At 49.6% G+C, this 21,409-nt stretch overlaps 7 protein-coding genes across 7 annotated transcripts; all 7 read right to left on the bottom strand.

Moving 5' to 3' along the window:
- Window positions 1–25: 25 nt before the first annotated feature.
- BC939DRAFT_403770 (WD40-repeat-containing domain protein) lies at window positions 26–1,861 on the bottom strand (the record flags this gene model as incomplete). The annotated part of the gene is made up of 7 exons (XM_051552766.1): window positions 26–166; window positions 259–482; window positions 613–680; window positions 779–868; window positions 974–1,010; window positions 1,103–1,151; window positions 1,283–1,861. The coding sequence occupies 7 exons, from the start codon at window positions 1,859–1,861 to the stop codon at window positions 26–28; spliced, it is 1,188 nt and encodes a 395-aa protein (XP_051406549.1).
- A 183-nt stretch (window positions 1,862–2,044) lies between these two features.
- Window positions 2,045–3,415, bottom strand: BC939DRAFT_510962 (uncharacterized protein; the record flags this gene model as incomplete). Its single annotated transcript, XM_051561097.1, has 4 exons — window positions 3,207–3,415; window positions 2,747–2,874; window positions 2,421–2,621; window positions 2,045–2,301 (listed from the first exon to the last, which is right to left on the bottom strand). Exons 1-4 carry the CDS (start codon window positions 3,344–3,346, stop codon window positions 2,045–2,047), a joined length of 726 nt encoding a protein of 241 aa, XP_051406548.1. The 5' UTR covers window positions 3,347–3,415.
- Window positions 3,416–4,116: 701 nt separating this feature from the next.
- BC939DRAFT_429757 (peroxisomal membrane anchor protein conserved region-domain-containing protein) lies at window positions 4,117–5,866 on the bottom strand. The gene is made up of 3 exons (XM_051553225.1): window positions 5,172–5,866; window positions 4,724–5,008; window positions 4,117–4,536 (listed from the first exon to the last, which is right to left on the bottom strand). The coding sequence occupies exons 1-3, from the start codon at window positions 5,541–5,543 to the stop codon at window positions 4,147–4,149; spliced, it is 1,047 nt and encodes a 348-aa protein (XP_051406547.1). The 5' UTR covers window positions 5,544–5,866; the 3' UTR covers window positions 4,117–4,146.
- Window positions 5,867–6,418: 552 nt separating this feature from the next.
- BC939DRAFT_469012 (anthranilate synthase component II) lies at window positions 6,419–9,069 on the bottom strand. Its single transcript, XM_051557969.1, has 2 exons — window positions 8,935–9,069; window positions 6,419–8,832 (listed from the first exon to the last, which is right to left on the bottom strand). Exon 2 carries the CDS (start codon window positions 8,808–8,810, stop codon window positions 6,546–6,548), a length of 2,265 nt encoding a protein of 754 aa, XP_051406546.1. The 5' UTR covers window positions 8,811–8,832; window positions 8,935–9,069; the 3' UTR covers window positions 6,419–6,545.
- A 348-nt stretch (window positions 9,070–9,417) lies between these two features.
- On the bottom strand, window positions 9,418–9,962 carry BC939DRAFT_469011 (uncharacterized protein). Its single transcript, XM_051557968.1, has one exon. It carries the CDS (start codon window positions 9,838–9,840, stop codon window positions 9,511–9,513), a length of 330 nt encoding a protein of 109 aa, XP_051406545.1. The 5' UTR covers window positions 9,841–9,962; the 3' UTR covers window positions 9,418–9,510.
- Window positions 9,926–11,329, bottom strand: BC939DRAFT_43586 (uncharacterized protein). The gene has a single exon (XM_051553545.1). The coding sequence runs from the start codon at window positions 11,107–11,109 to the stop codon at window positions 10,012–10,014; it is 1,098 nt and encodes a 365-aa protein (XP_051406544.1). The 5' UTR covers window positions 11,110–11,329; the 3' UTR covers window positions 9,926–10,011.
- A 5,780-nt stretch (window positions 11,330–17,109) lies between these two features.
- On the bottom strand, window positions 17,110–20,085 carry BC939DRAFT_533533 (SDA1-domain-containing protein). The gene is made up of 5 exons (XM_051561703.1): window positions 19,789–20,085; window positions 19,280–19,689; window positions 18,849–19,147; window positions 17,398–18,704; window positions 17,110–17,275 (listed from the first exon to the last, which is right to left on the bottom strand). Exons 1-5 carry the CDS (start codon window positions 19,984–19,986, stop codon window positions 17,228–17,230), a joined length of 2,262 nt encoding a protein of 753 aa, XP_051406543.1. The 5' UTR covers window positions 19,987–20,085; the 3' UTR covers window positions 17,110–17,227.
- Between the last annotated feature and the right edge of the window lie 1,324 nt (window positions 20,086–21,409).

Here is a 21,409-nt window from a genome sequence, read left to right as displayed (position 1 = left end):
CACATTTGGGCAAATGCATATTTGATCATGTTGGGTTGGGCTGCCGCGAAGTCCAGGTTTTGATAGACCCATCAACACTTGCAGAACACATCCTGTCTTCTGTCGGGTGGTAGGCAATGGACGACACAATCTTGGAATGCCCTTCGAGCTGGTGGACAACTTCGCCCTAGATAACAAAACCCAGTTTGGCAAGATTAGAAAATAACAATTGTATCTGGTATCTCAATTCCTTTTTTTCTTTTTGCTGTTGTTCTTTACCTCCATGAGATCCCAGATATAGATCTTTCCATCCTCTGATCCACTGATAACATGCGCGTCCGAATTGGAAAGGCATGACCGGATCTTGTACTGACTGTTCTTGTGACCCTTGTACGCGTTCAACATTCCGCCATTTGCACGATCCATGAGCCGCACAGTGTCGTCCAAAGAACTCGCCAGTACACAATTGCCATCCTTTGAAAAAGTAACCGACGTGATGGGTTCTACTCCATGGTAAATAATAAATGCATACATTCCGCTTTTTTTTTTTTAGTATCCTGCGCAACCAAAAAAAAAAAAAAAAAAAAAAAAAAAATGGACGACCTGCAACAAACGACAACCCAAAGGACCTACCGAAAATTTGGTCCGCGATCAACGATCCCATCCTAATATCGTATATCCTTATAGATCCATCCACACAACTATTCCGGGATGGAAAGCGTTGGCATTAGCTCCTCAGTCATCATTGTTCATTCTTTCATTGATACATCTCTGGAATAGACTAAGTAGATAAAAGTACCCTGCCAGCAGATCGCTTCCTTGGATGTGAATCGATGTCACACTGTCCTTTGGTTCCTCCAATACCTGGATCGGTGCTCTCAACTGCGACCTATTTTTCGATGAAAGGACCAAAGGATGATGGATTTAATAAAGCATCAGACTTGGTGAATTCTGTCCTGACGACTTTTGGGCGCGAATATGTGCAAGTTAGTACCTGCAATCCCACAGTCGTATTGTCGTATCATAAGACCCTGTGGCGTTATATCAGGATAGCACATAGTTAATAAGAGAGAGGTTTTGTTCTCACTGTACCATAGCAATGCCCTCCTGTTCCTCCTTTTACCTGACGCCAGCACCGTCCCTTCTTCATTGAAATCTACTGCATTGACTCTCTATGCAATAGCATGAACTAGAAATGTCAGAAAAAAGAAAAAAAAAACGGTCGGCATATCTTGTAAACAAATCCATGCCACCCTGTATTTTTTTTTTTTTTTCGCCAAAGCATTCTCGCTTTTTTTTTTACCTGAGTATGTCCGCTAAACCTCCGTATCGTCATCCCGGTGAGCACATCCCACAGGAACACGGACTTATCGCCTCCACAACTTGCAAACTTGCCGTTCTCGGGCGAGACAGCCAGATCCAATACCTCCCACCCATGCGCCTCATACGTCTTGATACAGAACCGTGTCTCTGGATTCCACAGCCGAACCGTCCGATCTACTCCACCTGCGAGGATATATTCCCCGCTACTGTTGTAGACGCAAGCATTGATCTGTGATCCTGTGGCGTCTGACACAACTGTGTCCTCGTAGATTGGGAGGGACGCCGTTGATGTGGATTGAGACGCTATCGAGGGTTTCGTCCGTCCCGTCGTAGGCGTTTGCGGAAAATTGTTGCTGACGCTGTGTGATTGTGCGATCGACGGTGGTCTAGGCGGTGCGACAAGAGAGGTAGAGGTAGTGGTGGAGGTAGAGGGGGACGGTGCTACAATTGAATGAGAACTTGAATCTGTCGAGAGTCCTGCTCGCGTGGGCGGTGGCTGTTTTTTGGGCGTTTTCTCGGTCTTGTTCCTGTGTGCAGCCAGAGTCGCCGCAATCGACATCGCTGGCAGCGCCGATCCCCTCGAAGAATCTTTGGGCATGGTGTTGGTTGAATGAACTTGTCGTTGATGAAAAAAAGGCATTCATGCCACCACAGCCGCTCCTTTTCTATTCCAAACTTTATTATTTTTATTGTCAAGTTTAAACTACAAGGCTGCCAAAGTCAAGTGTCGTTATTATAATATTCACAAGTCCATGTTCAGCTCGTCGTCGTCGTCTTCGCCGCTCTCAGTCCTTTTGCCCGTATTGTAACTTGGTGCAGCTGCAACGGTCCTGGTTCCTCCTTTCGTGCCGCTCTTTCTCTCACTGCTTTCTTCATCGTTGTCGTCCTCGTCCTCGTCCTCGTCTTCGTCTTCGTCTTCAATGAGATGATGTCCGAGTTTGACCGCCTCCTTCATCTTGTAGTGTTCTGCACGCATCTTTGCAAACTTGTCATGGTCCACTATAAGTAATTGGAATAAAAAAAAAAAGAAAAAAAAAAACCGGATATTACGTCAATCGTTGTGTTATGTTATGGCATACATTTACAGGTGCGCCCTCCGCACATGGTGTAATACTAACCCGAATTGCTTCCAGACTTCCTGTCACTATCATCATCTTCATCATCCGAGTCCTGCCACTCGTCTGGATCCCGCTCCCTATTGTCGCCTTCATCGCCATCATCATCTTCATCGTTGTTCAGACTCGCAAGATAGGATGGGACAGGAGGTGTATGTGCCAAGGCTGCGTGCTTTTTCCTTGGGCCATCTAACGAGAATACCTCTAAACAAGCGGAGCACAAAAGATGTTAATGAAAGAACAGAATTAGCCTTTTTTTTTTTTTTTTTTTTTTTTTACTTTTACTTTTGTCCAGGAACTGCATGTATAGAGACAAAAGGTCCATCTACCTTCAGGATCCATGACTCTATCCAGCACATGGTCGTAATGGACATAGGGCGTCTTGGGTTCGTCAATCTTCATGGTCGAATCCTTTTGTGCTTCTGTGATCATTAAGTTTTCTTCGTCCCATTTGAGCCTATCGGGCAAAGAAGAAAAAAAAAAAAAAAAAAACGCGGAAACGCGTTTAATCGAAGCCCCCCAAAACGAGAAAGCGTGGGTGGAGGGAATTCTAGTTTTCTCGGTATGTGTGTGTGGTATATACGACTCTCTCTCTCTCTCTCTCTCTCTCTCTCTCTCTCTCTCTCTCTCTCTCTCTCTCTCTCTCTCTCTCTCTCTCTCTCTCTCTCTCTCTCTCTCTCTCTCTCTCTCTCTCTCTCTCTCTCTCTCTCTCTCTCTCTCTCTCCATGCAAAAGTCCAGCGCTTTTCCTGATCAGTCTAATGCCTCCTCCATCTCTCCGGCGCGCTCACCTTGTCGTGTTCTCGTCATGTGGGTCCTGTTGGTCTTGATGCTGGTGTGAGTCCATTGTCTTTTTGAGGATGCCCCTGACAGGATGATGCTGCTCGTCTGAGGACCCCAGTATAGGGCTGTGTCGATGAGGTGGTTCCATGAGCTTGCAGTTTTTTTTGGTCGTCTGCTTGAGGAATGTTAGAAAGGTGGATTCAAAAAGAAAAGAATGAGAACAGGTTCCAACGGTCTTGTGCCACAAGCAAGCAAAGCAAGTAGAGGGGATTCTCCAGTCACGCGCCACCAAAAAAAAAAAAAAAAAAAAAAAAAGCACAGCACAGCAGCAACATGTAATATACACTACATGTTGGCAAACCTGCCTGGGTCCGACATGGCATATAAAGAGAAAGAATGGAGCACCGTTCCCTCGAAATCCATCCTGATCACAACCTCTTCCTTCCCTCGAGTATGGCATGACTCTCATTGAAGGAAACGCCACGGTCATGACAAGACGTCAAAGCCTCCTCGTCCCCCCTTCCCCGCCTCCCAACTGGCACCCCCTCTCTCATTCCCCATTTCACCTCTACTCTCGCCCTAAAAACTCCTTCTCCAGAGCTTCCTTGTATCTGGGTCTGGTGTCCCTTTCTCCTTCTCTCTCTATTTCATCTTCTCCGGTCCGAACGTGGGTCTTCAAAGTTCAAACAACATTTACAATTGAGTTTTCAATTGAATTGATTACGGGACTGTTACGCCCAACCCATCCATCCCCATTTCTTCAAAATTCGATTGCATGCGGCCGGTGGTCTTTCACCAGAACGCGAAGAAATAAAGTCCTGAGAATTGTGTCACCTCAAGACTGATACATTTACAAAACTCGGGCCTTGAAGAGCGAGGATGGATGGCTTAAAAGTTTTATTATTAGTCAAAAGAACTCTCTATCTGACTTCCTCCTCACACTCACTCTTACGCAGAAGTACTCTCAGCTCCCTCTGCCGTCGTCGACGCTGCGTTCTCTCCTGCTGCTGCTGCTGCTGCTGCTGCTGTTGACGATGAAGCTTTTTGCGCAGCGAGTTGCCATGCTGGGATCGATGCCTTGTTGTTCAAAAAGCTCATCGCACCCGTTGCCTCCTCAGGCTTGGGTGTCGACACTGCCATCGCAGTCGTAGTCGCACCGGGGGTGCTAGGCTGCGAAGGCGTCGCGTATGCGGCACTCCATGGCGCTGCGACCGACCCTGCGGGCGACGCGGGCGCACCGGGTCCACGACGGTTAAGAAGCAAACTCTTGAGCGACTTGATCTCCGTCTGTAGCTCGTTCAGCACATTCGCCTGCGATTCCTTGTTCTTTTCCATCAACTGTACGCCGTCGTGAAACAACAGGGAATAGCAAGAAGGGATAACAGGAGAGAATAGGAAGGAGGAATATGAGGAAGGAGCGAAAGATAGAGCAAGAAAAAGAAGAAAAAAAAGTTAACGACTAGCTGGTATCAACAACAAGTTCCTGTATGGGAAGGATATAGTTTACATAGCTATTCCTTCTTACCTTAGGGATCATAGTTTTGATGTTCTCGATGTCAGACTTGAGTCCCGATAGCTCCTGCTCTCGCTTCTCATCGTTTGTCTTCATGCTATCCAGCACACCGGTCATGCCCTCGAGTGACTCCTTCACATGCGCAGTTTGGTCCTCCACATTCTTGGCCACCGTCGTCGTGCTGTCCTTGACCTCCGTCAGACTCTTCTCGATCTCCTCAAATTGCTCGTCCAGCTTCTTCTTGTCCAGCTCAAGCTCCTCCTGTGAGGGCCATTGCAGCTTTGGACCAACCACTTTCTATTTGCACAGGGATAATGATAATGGTAATAATAAAGAAGTGTGAGTGAGTGAGAGGAACAATAGACATGAAGTCATTAGGGTTTTCTCCAACCGATCCGGTCGCCCTTGATCCGCTTTTTTCTTCCCTCAACCAACAGACTCCTCTTGAAGCCCTCCTTACCTTCGTAACCTGCCACAGTCCATAACTGAACCCTCCTGCGACGACTGCCGCAATAAACATATCCTTCCAATCATACTTCTTCGGCAGCGGTGGTGGCGCCATCATCACCTGTCCTCCCGGTCCCTGCACCGCTCCATACGGACCCATCGGTACCATCGCCCCCGCCGACACAGGGACTGCGGGGACGACTGCGACTGCACCAGCAGCCGAGGCCGTACCGTTCGCACGTTGCATCGCCTCCTCGATCTCTTCCGAGGTCAGACCCTTGGATTCCAGAAAGGCGACTTTTTTGCCCAGGGCCGAGGCCTGCACTTTGGGGTCCTGCAGGAACTTGACCGCAGAGGCCAGGATATCTTCACGCTTTCCAGACATGGTGTTTCGTTCGTTCGTTCGTTCGTTCGTAGCCTGTTGTTTTCTTATTCTTTTGCTCCCTTGCTTATCTGTTCCTGGTTGCTTTTGGGAGATCGTATAGGTAGGGGTGATCGCGGTGATTTGTCTTCCTGCTCCTTTATTTGGTGGCCTGTGTAGGTAAGGGTTGTTGTTGGGGAGGGGAGTGGCGTGCAAAGGAAGAATGAGCAAGACGAGGGAGGGAGAAGAGAGAGAAGAGAGAGAGAGAGAGAGAGAGAGAGAAAGAGAGGAGAAAGTGGATGAGAAGATGAAAGAAGAAAAAAAGGAATGAGGTGTCTCTTTGGGTCGTCGGCTACAGGAACGGACGGTCTCCGGTCCTCTGTGGAGAAAGCGGGCAGCTGCACCGTAAAGTGTGTGTGTGTGTGTGTGTCTGCAAGAGGTTTGCCAGTCATGTTTTTCATGTGCCAACTTTGTCTTTGCCCGGAACACGCTCTCAGTGGTCGATCCACACTCCTCCCATTCCACAGCGCAAATCCTCCCCTTGTAGTCGAGATTTAGTATTCAATAGTCTAATATATATATCAGCGTGATCCCTCTTCGTCGACAGCATCATCCTTTCTCAACCTCACCCACCATCCCTATACTCAACACGAATCCTAAGACTGAACCATCAAGAGTTCTACGGCTCATAGGATCTAAGGAAAGAGCGAGATTATCTACCATCTTAGAAAATAGAAACCCACAGAAAAAAGAGGCCGGCCGTCTGACATGTCGGCTATCTGGTAGACCATCGATGAAGCAACGTCTATCGAATCTAGGCGCGTGCTTTCTCACCTGGCTTCCGACGTGAAAACCCCGCTCTGGATCGAATCCAATTGCTGGCACATAAGACAGACGATGAGGACGGTTACGAGCAGGAGGAGGGGGAGAAGGAGAGTAGCGATTTATAAGTTTTGTGAACACAGACATATCACAATATGTATTTAAATTTCCACTACAAAAGATTTTTGCGCTGAAGATTATTTTTTACGCAGACTTGGCGCGTTCAATGAACGCCTTGATCTTCTGCTCGTCCTTCTCCCCGTTCGTCTCCACACCGCTCGACACATCCACGGCCCACGGTCGAACCTGACGCACAGCCTCCGCAACATTCTCAGGGTCCAGTCCACCGGCCAACAGCACAGGGAACCCTCCCTCCTGAGACTCAACCACTGCCTTGGCAACCGACCAGTCAAACGTCTGGCCCTCTCCTCCACCATAGCCACCAGCCTTGCCTGCAGCATCCAGCAAACAATACGCGTTCAGTCCGCGGGTGCCCGCAACTGTCTGGATCACATCCTTCGGGTTCTCGTCACCACGGATATGGAACGCCTTGATCACCGGGACAGGCAAGAACTTGGCCATTTCCGGGTTCTCACCTCCATGGAACTGCACCAGATCAATCTTGAGTGTATCGACCACCCGCGTGATCTCCTCCAATGACTGGTCTCTGAACACGCCTACAAGCATCGGTTTCCGAGGGTTGCGTTCTGCTCTCCTGGCATGCATTTGAAACCAATCCTCGTTCGCAACACCGTCCGTCTTGCCGTTCAGAGCCCCATGCGGCCCTTGCAGATCATCCCCGTCCGCCGCCGCCGTCGCATTGGCGTACTCTCGCACCGCCTCCACAATCTCTGCCGCGACCGGCAACTTGACCTGACGCTTCGACCCCTCTGCAAAGATCATCCCGATCAAATCCGCGCCAGAGTCCGCCGCCTGCAACGCCGCATCTATCGTCTGGACCCCGCAAATCTTGACCAGCACCTTTGACTGCTCCTCCTCTGCTTTCAGACCCAGCAATCCACGGATGAACGCCCTCTTGTCCTTCGACAGCATCAGCGCCTCGCCGACCAAGACACCAGCAACACCTTGCTCGACATACCGCTCCACATCCTCGCGTCCCTTGATCCCGCTCAAGGCCACCAGGAGCGTTCCCTCGGGCACCATATTGACAAGCTTGGTCGTCGTCTCCATATCGACCTCAAAGTTGTGCAAATTCCTGTTATTGACTCCAACGACCTTGGCTCCCAATTCGATCGCGACCTCCATCTCCTGTGCATTGTTGACCTCGACCAAGGGCTCGATTCCCAGCTGGAGTGCAAACTTGTAGAGCGTGTGCAATTGCTCAACCGAGAGCATCGCCACGATCAACAGGATCGTATCCGCTCCATAGACGCGCGCCTCCAAGATCTGATACGTGTCCACAATAAAGTCCTTGCGCAGAACTGCAGGTCGGTTGGGTAAACTGTCGATCATGGCCCGAACGACCCGCATGTCGTTCAACGATCCCTTGAACCACTTGGGCTCCGTCAAAACACTGATCACACTCGCACCCGCGCGCGCATACGCCAGAGACTGCTCCGCAGCATTGGCCCCCAGATCAATGTTACCCTTACTGGGGCTCGCGCGCTTGATCTCTCCCATGACCGCCGGCAAAGGCTGACTCTTACGGATGCGTGCCACAAAATCAATCTGCTTCGGTGCCAATCCAAGATCGATCAATTTCTGGAGATCCGCAGCCGACTGTCCTGGAAGCGCCTTGGCGGCGGCGACGTCCTGAAGGCGCTGTTGCAAGATCTTAGTGAGGATGCTGGGGGTAGCTGCCTTGGCTGCCTCGGAAGAACCAACGGGCTTGACGTTCGAGTCGACACCGTATTGTGGGTTCTCCTTCCAGGTGCCTCCCTGGAGCTGCAAAAAGTTGTTGAAAAGGGTCTGTCCGTGCTCGGAGAGGACACTCTCGGGGTGGTACTGCACACCTTCGACACAGAGGGTCCTGTGGCGAACGCCCATGATGACACCGGACTCGGTTCTGGAGGTGACCTCGAGGGCCTCAGGAACGGTCGAGGTGACGCCCGAGAGGGAGTGATAGCGTGTGCAGAGGATATCCTGGGGGATGTTAAGGTAGAGTCCCTTGCCGTCATGCTTGATGGGCGAGACCTTTCCGTGGACAATCTCTCCTGCAAAACCAACAGTGCCGCCGTAAATCTCAAACATGCATTGCTCGCCCAGACAGACACCAAGGACGGGGATCTTGCCGGCAAAGTGCTCAATCGCTGGCTTGGAGATACCGGCAGAGTCGGAGGGGTGACCAGGGCCGGGCGAGATGACAAGGTGAGTCGGGTTCAGGGCGACGATCTCTTCGAGAGAGATAGCGTCATTGCGGAAGACCTTGACATCTGCGCCGAGGATGCAGAGGGACTGATAGATGTTCCAGGTGAAACTGTCATAGTTGTCGATCATAATAACTGCCATGGTGAGGAAAACTTACTCCTTGCTGGGGTCGTACACGTAACAATAAAAAAAAAGAAAGAAAACGATATTAGAGTGAGGCATACAATTGGTGGCAAATATGAGCAAGTCCCTGGGATCCACTTACAGTTGCAAGGGAAGGAATTAGGGAGGAGGTGATAGTTGAGAGGGGGAGAAGAGTAAGGAGGAGGATGAAAAGAGTGGATGGAATGGAATGGAGGATGAAGGATGAGGGATAAAGGAGAAGGGAGAGGAGCGAATGAGGGGAAGCAAAAAAGCGCAAAGTACAGTCAGTGTATATATTATTTTTTTTACGGCACACCCACACCAAGCCAGACAACTCGGACGCCGTTTACACTGACTCACAATCGATGGGGAAATGAAATGCGTTCAACTGTAGGACAAAAAAGAAAAGAAAAAAGCACCCTCCATCGAATACGCTGTTTCTGAGTCAGTCAAGCAATACTGGCGTTGACAATCCACGGCTCCACGCACACAAATACCATTGTCAATGAAGCCATATACCCCATGCGTATTATCCTGCTTAATAAAACATGTTCTGTCACAGCAAACCATTTCAACAAGATAAAGCACATTGCCAGGGGGGGGGTTTTTTTCATTTTTTCATTTTTTAATAATAATATACAAGTCTCGACAAAGCAAGGCCGGTTGGATGAGAAAAGAGGACGATACAATGTCCGTTCTACAGAAAATAAAATAAAAAAAAAGGAACGAGAAATACTTCTTGGGTTGTAATACCAAAGGGGACAAATGACAAATATGAATACACACAAGGGCCAGAATGAGCAGGCATGAATGAGAATGAGAATGAAAATAAAATAGCAGAGCTGGTGGTCGCTTTGTCGCGATACGTCGCCACCGCTTCTTTTTTCTTTTTTGTTTTTTGTCTGTCCGCAATATCCGCTCCGCCCCAACGATCGAATCGTAAAATATAATAAAGATAGCGATGACAAACAGACAACACGTAAAAATACAAAAGTATCGATGGCAAGGCCAAGGTCGTGGATGCCATTGAGCACCCAAGTGAATGGTGCGCGAAGAATGGGGAAAAAAATAAAAATAAAAATAAAAAGATGTCAATGAATGTTAATACAAAGAATAGAAAGAAAAAAGAATCGGTTAAATAAGCAAAGAATGCTTCGAGGACAAGCACAGCATCTCTACCAGATGCACGTTGATCCTGTTATGCGGCCACCTTGGTCGGATCGGCAGTCGCAACACCTACAGCGTCATCCAAAGGCGTACTCTCGCCACCGAACCCATCCTGGGGAGGGGCAGGCATCGTCAGTGTACGGCCACGCAGCTTCCTGAACTTGACATTCTCACGCCTCTCGATCTCAACATCGTCTCGTGCTGTCAACTCCTCGATGGTCTTTTCCCCGACTGTGTAACGGATCACCTCCTTTGGCTTTGGAGGTGGGGGCACAGGCACTGCCGGCAAAGAACTGCGCCTGACAATAGTCTTCTCCTTTGATCCTATTGCCTTCGTAGTGACCTTGGTGACCTTGGTGATCTTGGTAACTGTGCTGACCTTTGTCGTTTTTGCTGAAGTGGGCTCGGAAGATTCCTTTGTGGCCACCTTCTTTTTGAGCGTCGCAGCGACAACCTTGCTCTTGGCTGGCGTAGGGGCCATACTGGTCTTTTTCGTCTTTGTTCCTGCAACCTTGGATGCGGACTCTGACTTGCCCTTCTTGCTGAGGGTCGCAGCATCTGTCTCCTGCTTTATCGGCGACACGATCTTGCCCATCGTCGCTTTCTTGCTGGTCTTGGGCTTTCCGGCCTCCACTGCATTTTCGCTGGCTTCGATCTGCTTGATCAAGACGCTGCTGATTTTGGGCGCAATGTGAGGACCTGGAGGGTAAATACGGAGGTTGCCACGAATGATGGGTGCTACCGCAGCCGGTTTGGACGCCATGGGCTGACCCGATCCATTGGCAGGCTGCATACTCGAAACCGATCCATTGGCGAGTCGTTTCTTGACTTTGGGCTTCGGCATGTCCGCGTCATCATCCTGAGCCACAGACATCGCCTTTGACTTGGTCGTCTTTGGCTTCTCCGACCCTTCCGTCTTGATCTTCTTGGTCCTACCCTCTCTGACCTTTGAGGACGCACCAACCTCGCCGGCGGTAGAATGCTGAGAATCAATGTCAGCTTCAGATCCAGTGGCAAGAGGACGCTTGGATCCATGAGGCAACGCCTTGCCCAGTGCACGGGGTGCTGCAGCTGTTTGATAGCCTGCATTGCTGACGGAATAGCTCATGGCCGTGTCTGCCAGGACCATCAGTGCCTCGTCCAGCTCCGGGGAGTGACTGTGGTGATGCTGATGTTGGAAACTACCAGCTGTTGGGGAAGATTCTCCGCTCGATCCCTGGCTCTCGTCTGAAGAGTCACAGTCTTCACAGTTCCAGCTGTAGCCACTATAAACAGTATTCGATAAAAAAAACCCAAGTGCACGTTAGCAACAAATATCTTCAAATATCCAAACCATAAACATCAGTGAGTTGGAGTATGGGAAGTACATACCGAGGAGGCACGCGCGCCATGGGTGGGTTGAGACACCTTGGATGGAACTGTCTCTGGCAGGTATCACAGCTAACCATTCGATTCAACATCTTGATCGTCAACGGGGATAAGACACCGTTCGCATCACGTTCCAGCTCCATCTTCTCCTCAGGAAGCGTCAATTGGTGGCAAACTGTGCAAGGTACAATAGGTCGTGCGATCTTCACTGCCGACATGCCGCCTAGCTGGCCTGAATGATAATCGGAACCAAACATCGATCCATTCGATCCATTGCCCTTGGTGTTGGTAGTGATGTAACAGTCGTCCGGGTCTGAAAAGTCGCGCTTGATCAAGCGTCCCCTGCTTGAGGTGAATACGACAGGCAGCGAGTTCTTGTTGGCCAAGGTTGGTTTCGGGTACACCTTCTTGGACTTTACATTCTTTCCTGCGCCATAGCCTGCCTTACTGCCCTTCCGTGACAATTTGCCATAAATTTTCTTGGAAGACCGGCCATGGCGCTGTCCACCTTCACTGTCGTCCAGGCCAGAATCCACATGTCCATGCGATCCGGGCTGTGTATAGGGGTTGTCACAAGCAAGGGAGCCGATATCGATCGTCTCGATAATATCCTGGATGTTGCTTTTCCACCGAGATGTGTCTGGTAGAGAGTTGTACCAGGCCAAGGTAGTGTCAATGGAGAGCGGGGCTTCCAGTTGCTCATCAGAGACACTTTCGAGATAATTGGCGCACTCCAGCAGACTGGACAGGAGGTTCCGGGTGTGTAACTCAATCCGACGCTGCTCCAACAACGCCTGCTCCGCCTTACTTGAAATGACCTCGAGTCGAGACCGAGACTTGTCAATTTTGTTACCAAGATAGTAGCCGATAGAGTACTGGCGCGAGAGCTCGCTTCTCTCCTTTGCAATCCGTTTCTCCCTAGCCTGCTTGAACCGAGAGTAGGAATGCTCAAAGAATTCAACAAGGCCCTCTCCGCCGTCCTCGTCTGAGGTCCCACTCTGTTGCATCTCGATCAATCGCATGGTACGCTTTCGGCCCTGCTCCTCCTGCCATTTTTTGAGGAATGCGTCCCGTTGCTTGACCCATTTTGCCCAGCCATTGAGTTTGGGATGTCCATCGGCAGCACCATGCTGTTTGCAATACATAAAGTACGGGTCAGCCATATCAGAGTCTTCAATGGTCTCCAAGAGCGAGTATCCTTGTGCGCAAGTGATATGGAACGACTTGCGGCATTGACCTGCGTCACACTGCACACATGCACCCAGTCCGGCATCCTGAGGATCGCTACACATGTAGCATGTCTGAAGAAACAAGGCAGATTGTGTTTTCAGAATATCAGCGAAAGCAATTAAAAGCGACCATGGCAATATATATCCTGTCGTTGAAACTGCCGATAAAAAGATGTTCTTGCCGGCGACTTACCAAATTCCAGTTTTTCTCAGGTATGTCGCGGACGGAAATCCTGTCCACGTTGTCAGGATCACCCAGTGTCGTCTCTGGCAGCCAGAGTGCGCAAACAACGTGCACCCATCCACCGCTTGGGTCCTCTGGGATAAGTCTTCGGAACGCGCCATCTTTGGAGGGGCAGCAAACGCAGGACTAAGAATAGAAATTGTATGTGAAGTCATATTATTATTGTTTTTCCCGTTAACAAAAACTCTGTTTTTCATGGTAAAACATCAGTGGTAAAAAAAAAAAAAAAAAAAAAAAGGATGAAGCGGAAAGGAGGAAATTCTTACCACAACTTCTTCTGGGGGTGCCTTGCAACGATCACACAACCATGGCTCACTCTCTGAGGGAAGTATCTTGACGCCGTAGCAGGCTTGGTGGACACACAGGGCGCAGTCGAGAGTGTCGCAGTATACAAACACATTATCCGCCTCTGTCGATCGACCCAGGCACACACAACACACCTCAGGATCATTGTCTTTCTATGAATCAAATGTCAGCATAAAGAAAAAGGAGGGAGCGTTAACGGGTGAACGAAAATCAATACTATAGCCCGCCACACTCATAATATAGGAGGGAGGGAAGAAGGAAGGTCGACAGCAAAGAAAGGATCGTATCAAGTACACATACCCATTGCCACAGCGCGGTCAAGAGATCTTGCTCGTCACTGAACGTTACTTGCTGATCAGGCTGGACTTCGTCTTCGCTGGCAGCATCCTCGGGTATAGCCATATCCTCTTCCTCGTCATTGCTATCAACCTTGGTATCCTCAAAGTCCGAATCGTCCTCGTCGGCTACAAGATCCATAGGGATCTCGTGGACGGACTTTGTTTTGATTTTGCGCTTGCCTGGATCACGATCTGCGACTGGACAGTAGAATATAGAGAAACACACAAAAAAAAAAAAAAAAAAAACCAGTCAGTCAGCGAAAAAAACTGCAGTTGAAGCAAATACTGCTTGGTGGATCTTGTTGAAGAAACAGAGCACTTACAGATCTTTTGAAAGAGACTGGCGGTATCGTTCTCACCCTTCTTGATGGATTCAGTTTTGGCCTTTTTCTTTGCGGGCATGGTCGTAACTTCCTTGGATCTGCCTGCTGCTGAAGTGGTCGAGGGGCTTGCAGAGTTCATTTGACGACTCCCACGCTTGAGCCCGGCTCCCACGGGGCCACTTGACTCTGTCGGGGGGTTCGACTCCAATGCGATGCCCTCAGAGAAAGCCGGGAGGGGTGCTGGAGATGTGTGATCCGGCTCCAATGCGTCTGCTGACTTGCTCACGATGTGTACCCCTTTTGGCTCTGAACTGACATCATTCTTTGGTTGACGTGGATCCTGCTGTTGATCCTGTGAATTTGGGGACCCTTTTTGGATTTCCACTGGGATTGGATCGGTCTCGTTCTCTGGCTGCTGCAAATCCCGGGGTGGTGATGGCGGCGGCAGTGACAGTGGAAGCGCTAGTGGTACCTCTTGCTGATGTTGAAGCTGGTGGAAATGTGGGTGGTGGTTCTGCAGATGCTGTGAATAGGCACCGAGATCCTTTGCAGACCGACCGGGGCCGTTGTGACTATGATGAGTGTCCTGGTCCAGCTCTTGGTGTTGCTGATGATGTTGATGCGACTGATGCTGCTGCTGCTGCTGTTGTTGTTGCTGTTGACCGACCATCATCATCATTGGCATGTCACTGTACTCTGGAGGAAACGGAGGTGGACAGTGTTGAGGAGGCACCATGCTTTATGATCTGGATATGAACTCTGTAGCAGTTTGGAGACTATGGACAGGATATTGACGGACAGCGGCAATCAAGGCGACCATGAGGACAGCAGCAACAACAAGGGAAGCGAAACAAAAAGGCATAATGGGTTAGTGGCAACCTTTGGCTTTCCCCCCGGATCGTGCTAAGACATATCCATGCACACGATCAACACACACAGAGTGAACAAGAAGAAGGGCGCGATTTGAAGAAGAGGAAGAAGAAGACGAAGAAGGGATATATTACCACGGGTCAGACTGGGTTGAGCAATCGCACTCCCCACAGCTACAAGAGAGGGGGAAGGTTGCAGTGGGTGGGTCGAGAGGGTGGAGTTGCGAGAGGAGGATGGTGTGGAGGAGGAGGAGGAGGGGAGGGGAGGAATCAATGCATGGATGAAAAGAAGGAGCAGATATGGGGGAGCGGGGGGATGAAGATAATGGGGGGGGAGGGGTGATGAAGAGAGGAAAGAGAAGAAGAAGAAGGAAAGAAGGAAAGAAGGAAAGAAAGGAAGGGAGGAAAGGCTGAAGGACAGCAAAAAAAAGAAAAAAAGAAAAGAGAAAAAAAAACTTTTTCTGCGTTCTGGGACGAGGAGAAGCGACAGAGAGGAAATCGAAATTCCGCCAGAGCTCATTTGGCGTGCCTGGCTAATTTTTTTTTGTTATTTCCCTTGCCTGCTACCCCTCACCCTTCACTTCTTTCTTCATCCTCTCCAGACACACCCCCACTGCCTCCCCTCTCTCTCTCTCGTTCTCTCCTCCCCATTCTGCCCATGTCTCTGGTGGGTGCATCGCTACGGGGCGTGTGGGGGGGCCATGCGGGTGTGTTGCAAGGTGCATGGGTGGGGGTGGGGGGTGGCTACAAGGTTTCTTGGTTTCTCTTTGGCAAGTGGGCCAACTCTTTTTCTTTTTTTTCCTGCCTCTTTTGTTTCCTGCACACCCACCCTCTGTCGCCATCCATCCGTAGTCCACGGGAAAAAGAAGCCGTGCCATCACCACCACCAGAGGACAGACCTGTCACAGAAAAAGAGGGGGGGAAGTGAAAGGGAAAACACAACCTTCTTTACTTCTTCTTCCTCTTCCTCTTCTTCTTCCCCTTCCTCCTCCTCTTCCTCCTCCTCCGCTCACCCGGTCCGCACCAGACCCCTCCTACTCTCTTTCTCTCTCCCAGCCCCACTCGACCTCGCCCCCTTCAATTGCCCATGGCCACCAATCCACCCCAAGCACAGTCTGGGTACGTAGCCATACTCAGGTACAATGCCTGGTGCTAGTGCAAAATCTGCTTCTCCATCAAATTCCATTCTCAGCAGAGTGTGAGTGGAAGGAGGATCCGACTCGGACAGAGGTCACAGATCAGAGAGAGAGATATAGCTCGCCACTCGACCTGAACCCGGCATTCACTCAACCAATCCGGTACTTTGGGAAGGGTGGGTCCCCAATCAGATCCATCAATTGATCTCTGCTCTGCACCTTACTTGCTTCACCGCCCCCCCTTCCACGTTATTATTATCAGACTCGCGTGCATGATCCAGACATGTTTCTTTTTTTTTTTTTTCTTTGCAGTTGATAAATAAAATAAAATAAATACCGATCATCCGAGCAGTAGGGCGAAGACCCAATCATAGGAATGCAGGGAAGTTACACTTCTATTTTATATTTCTTTTTTGTTGTTTTCTTTGTTCCCAGGTGACCCCCTCTTCCCCTTCCCCCCACCACCCCCCCGTTCGATGGTTGCACAAACGTTGCACAACCTTTCTGCAGGAAATAAACAAACAATTGGGCGAATCCGTTTTTTTTTGTTTTGGTGATGAAATACTTACCTTGCTTGCATGGCTACCATTCATTCAGGTCCAAGGTCTAAGGGATATGTCATATGTCATAGACTAGACCATGCAAGGATAAAAAAAAAACTGCGCTTTTCGTGTCTCTCAGGAACGGACGCTAACACGAAATAACTTCCACACTCCGATTTCGGACAGTCGGGTTCCGACAGAATTCTTTGCGTCACCTTTCACTCTTTTTCATCCCTCATTTCCAGAGGAGTAATTTCTAGTGGAGTTTTTTTTTATTTATTTCTGTCCTCCCAAGATAAGGGAGCTGAGAGGAAAAGAAGGAGGAAAAAAAAATCCTATTTCTAGGGTTTGGAATGGTACAAGAAAGAGGAGAGAGGGAGAGGAGAGAGGGGGTAGGGGCGTGCAGCGTTCTTTTTTTTTTTTTTTTTTTTTTTTCGTCCTTCAGGGGCAAAGCAAGCACAGCGCACTGACCCCACAAGTGCAACAAAGAGCAACAGCAACAGCAACAGCAACAGAAAAGACCCTTGTCCCCCCCCCTCCCTTCTTTCCCCCATCCGAATCAGGTCTCTACTCAGGTTTCGCCCTGGATTCCTCACATCAAGCGTCGGCGCGTGTCCTTCGCTCCCCCACCCACCTTGACGAGACTTTAGTACCCCAGTCCCTTATTCAAACCATTCCTTGATACCTGCTTCATCCTCAGCCGTAACTGAGGATCGCCTCACAAAAGAGTTGCCTTAAAAATAAAAAAAAATAAAAAAAGCACGATGAATTTTTAATTGATTCTAAAATGAATGATGAAATGATAAAAAATGCTATGGTACAAGGGTGTTCCTGCTGTTCTGGCTTGCTTCCGTACGCCGACGACGATCAAGGGAGGGGGGAGGCTGCTCTATTACTTCTTCATCATCTTTTGCTTCTTGATGTGTGCATGCAATTGGACCTATTGTAGAGTTGTAGAAGAAAGAAAAAAAAAAAAAAAAAAAAAAAAAAAAAGTCAGTATTGCGCATAAAATATGTATACATCCTTCGGTTCAAGAAACGTGAAAACTCCTTGCTGCTTACCTGCTTCTCGCGGAGACTCATCTTCTTCTTTTCGCGGACTTCACGCTTGTGAGCAATCATCATAAAGTTCTTGCCCTTGGACTTCTCCTTGTTGGTCGTCGATCCACGCTCGGTCGAGCCCTTGCGCGATCCAAACTTATCACGACCCTCGCGTCCGTTCTTGATCGACTCCATGCGCTCAGCATAGTCCTGCTTGGCCTTCTTGCGTGGTCCGATAATCGACCCAATCGAGACCTCGCCCTCGGCCTGGTTCTCGTCCGTAGGAGCCGGACGCTTGCCCGATCCCGCGCGCGCAGGGTTCAACTTCTGATCTGCCTGTCTCGCCAGCTTGAGGGCCTCGATCTTTGCAAAATCTGCTGGTGTCAAGATCTTGGTCGTCGCCAGCAATTGGGCCGCAGCCAACTTTTCCTTGCGCTCGGCCGCCAGTTGCACACGCCTAGCCTTCGTCGCCTCATCCTCCTCCTTGACAGCGGTCTCGGACTCGTCATCCTTGGGCAACAATCCCTTCTTCCTCAGGCGACGCTCCTTGTTGGCGGTCAGTTGCTTCGGCCTAGGCTTCTTGTTTCCGTTCTCATCCTCTGATCCAGAGTCTTCATCGTCCGACAGCTTGATGTTGAGGTCATTCTCATCATCCGAGACATTCACCCAGCCGCCCCCTTCCTCATCCTCCTCATCTGAGGCCTCCTCCCACTCGTCCCAGTTGTCGCCGCCCTCGGTGCCGTTCTCGTCTACGTTCTCGGCCAAGAGCTGGAGTCCCTCCATATCGCCGTCGTTATAGCTCTCACCGTACATCGAGGGCTTAATGTCGCGCATGTTCATAGCCGCGCTGCGACCACGGTCCTTCTTCTTGAGCAACTCTGGGTTGATCTCACGGAAGAGGCCGATCAACGAGCGCGAGGCCATCATCACTCCCTTGTCTCTGTGGTTCTTGTAATCTGTCAGATCCTGAAGCAAGGTCGCCTCCATCGCCAGGGGGCAGCGCGCCACAACCTCACGGATACCATTCAGTCCTGCGGCCATGACCTCTGCAGAGCAATGCTCCGTCACAAAGTTGTTGGCCAGCGTCTGGATCACGGCCTCGATCACATCTGGAGGCACCAGGTCGTGGGATGCCTGTGCACTGATGGCAATGATCTGGGTCACGTCCTTTTGTGTAGGCTGAAGACGTTTCTGGAGGTACGGGTAAAAGGCGAGGACGGTCAACCTGTGGACACCAATGATTCGAGAGATCAGGTTCATCAACATGAGTTGAACCTCGTGACGCTCGCGAGACGAAGCCAAATGCGTGTACAGCTTTTCCGTGAATCCTGTTTGGCACGAGTCATGAAGTTATAGTAGCGAGTGTAATGATTAGGAACTCTACACTTTCCATGCTTTTTCTCTTTTCTTTTCTTTTTCTTTTCTTTTCAAAAAGCAACAAATCTTTGTTCGCTTTACGCTCCATGACTTACCCTGGGGATCGTTAAGGAGATGAAGGGCCGAAAAGTTGAAAGTCTCGGCCTTCTTCTTGGCCTTCTGCTTCTTCTTCAAGGTCGACATCATCTTTTCCATCTGCTTGGCCTTTGATTTTGTCTTTTTGCCGACATTCTGCTTGTGCTGCATCGCCTTGATGTCCGGCAACTCGTCCTCGTCCTCTGAATCCCCATCGTCCTCGTTGTTTCCCAAAAAGAACTGCAGTGCTGTGACCATGATCTTGGTGACGGGCGAGAAACAGGCATGAGCAATAACATTGACCGTCTTGGCATCGTTCCTATTTGTCAAAAAAAATAAAAATGAGAAATAAAAATAAAAAGCAACGTATTTTTCAGCGACAGATCCGTTTGCGCGATAAAAATCCAAAAGAGAGAGAAAAAAAAAACGATCAGGCTCAATGTCTACGTACCAAATGTTCTTGCGGTAGAGCTCGATACAGACGTCCAGACTACGCTTGGCAGCAATTGCATTCTCGCTTCCGGTTCCTGCAGCGCCTTCAGCAGAGGTCAACATGGTGTACATGAATCCCTGGAGGGTCTTGTTCATCTTGTTGTTCTTGGCCTTTTGGTTGCTGACCTTGATGTCGTTTACGATATGGTTGTAGAGGATGTCACGAAGAACCTTGTCTCTGCAGCGGAACAGGGTGAAGAACAGCGAGAGCAAGCTGGTGGACGAGATCATTTCTCTGTTGCGGAGGAGGACCAATGCCTGGACCATGGTGCGTCGGAGCTCAGCATCGAGAATCTGGTAGTGCTTTGACAACAGGGTGATAATCTGGTCCGGAAACTCTTTTGTCTCCTCTGGGTAGCATGGTGAAACCTATTCAGACAAACGTGTTGATTGTGAATACGGTGGGGTTTGGATGGGTGATAAGACGATCTGACATAGCATTGGGGATTCCATGAGGTCTATCTGTACCTGGGCAATAAAGTTGATGAGGTCCTGAAAATCGGTCGAGACTTCCTCGGGCTTGAGTTCAAAGATGGCCCTGGAGGACTCAAAGTGGCGGAGCTGCTGCAGGAACTCTTCCTTGTAGGAGAGGGGGTCTCGCTTGATGAGGTTCTGCAGCTGAGGGATGTTGGTAGGCAGCAAAGCGGCCCTGTTGCGCTTTCCCATGGCTTCTTATATGTAGTTAAACTTGGAGAAGGAGGGGAGAGGGGATGGGGTGATGGAGCAACGAGAAAAGGGCACAGCGGTTTCTGAATCAGCTCAACCCTTGGCTAGGCACAAAAAAAAAAAAAAAAAAAAATACACAACACAACACAACACAACACAACAAGCAACAGCAGTCACCGGAGAATCTGTGGGAGGAAGGGGAGGAGAAGTTTTTTTGCCACCAATTCTTGGAAATGAAACAAAGCGCCGATCAGTGATACAAAATGCGACGCCTCTCCTGATTGAACGAAGCGAACGGAGCGTGCTCGTTCAAAGTTGTGTTGGACGCCCTTTTTTTTATTACTACTACTATTACTATTACTATTATTATTATTGTTACATATCGTGTTGTTCTGTATTTTTGGAATGTCGGGAAACTGGAGGGACGAGGCACTGCCTCAGCAAAGAAACAGGGGGAAGCGGGTTGTTGCACTGTCGAAGCGACAGATAGACAGATAGACAGATAGACAGATAGACAGAAAAGAAGGAAAAGAAAGGTTGCGGTTGCACAGTTGGAGTGGACCCCGGTAAGCAAGGAGGGCGCAGGACAGTCAGTAGGGATTACACATGAACAAGATGACACACTCCAGGGTCCACAAGAATCAACAACAGCCCTCCGTCAGGATTTATCCATATTGCTTTTTTCCGCCACTGTGCGCCATGACAAAGTGAGGTGGGAGTTGCTTTGCATGCGGCGTATGCGGCCGGTGTCGCCTGTTGCGGGCTTGTATATGTCACAGGGCTTCAGCCTTTAAGCAGACAGGCAGGTGTAGACACGGGGGGAGGGGGGGAGAGTCGAGACCGCTACAATATCTGTCATGCCATATCTGTCTGTCTTGTCTTGAACTTTGGATGAGAGTGCGAGAGTGCGCGAGAGAGAGAGAGAGAGAAAGAGAGAGAGAGAGGGTAATAATGTAATGAGGATGCAATCAATATACGCTTCCCGGGTAATAAAAAAAAACTCTATCCAGGTGCAGTGCAGCACAGGGTGTCTCTGGTGTAGGGGAAGTAAGCTTTGGGAGGATCGTCATCATCAGAACGAGGTCGAGAGGAGGAGGAGGTGGTGGAGGAGGAAGGAGGGAAAAAGGAACGGAACAGCGCCTTGGTTTTAATGCGCTGTTATGCTGTAATAGTCTGCCCTCTTTTTTTCATTTTCCTTCTTTTCTCTCTTCTCTCTCCCCCTCTCTCTCTCTCGCTCTCTCTCGCTCTCTCTTGCTCTCTCGCTCTCGCCCTCGCCCTCGCCCTCACTTCCATCACACCCTCGCTCCCAATCACCCGCTGCAATCTCTGTAATCTCCATAATCTCCATAATCTCTATAGTCTCCATAGTCTCTATACTCTCTATAGTCCAGAGTGCGAAACACCGGTGCCTGTCTCCGTGCGC

The sequence above is a fragment of the Gamsiella multidivaricata genome, assembly GCF_025024155.1.
Source record: "Gamsiella multidivaricata strain RSA 2152 chromosome Unknown BC939scaffold_124, whole genome shotgun sequence".
NCBI lineage: Eukaryota > Fungi > Mortierellomycota > Mortierellomycetes > Mortierellales > Mortierellaceae > Gamsiella > Gamsiella multidivaricata.
The sequence above is the reverse complement of the archived record's forward strand: the minus strand, read 5'-3'. Positions and strand labels throughout refer to the sequence as shown.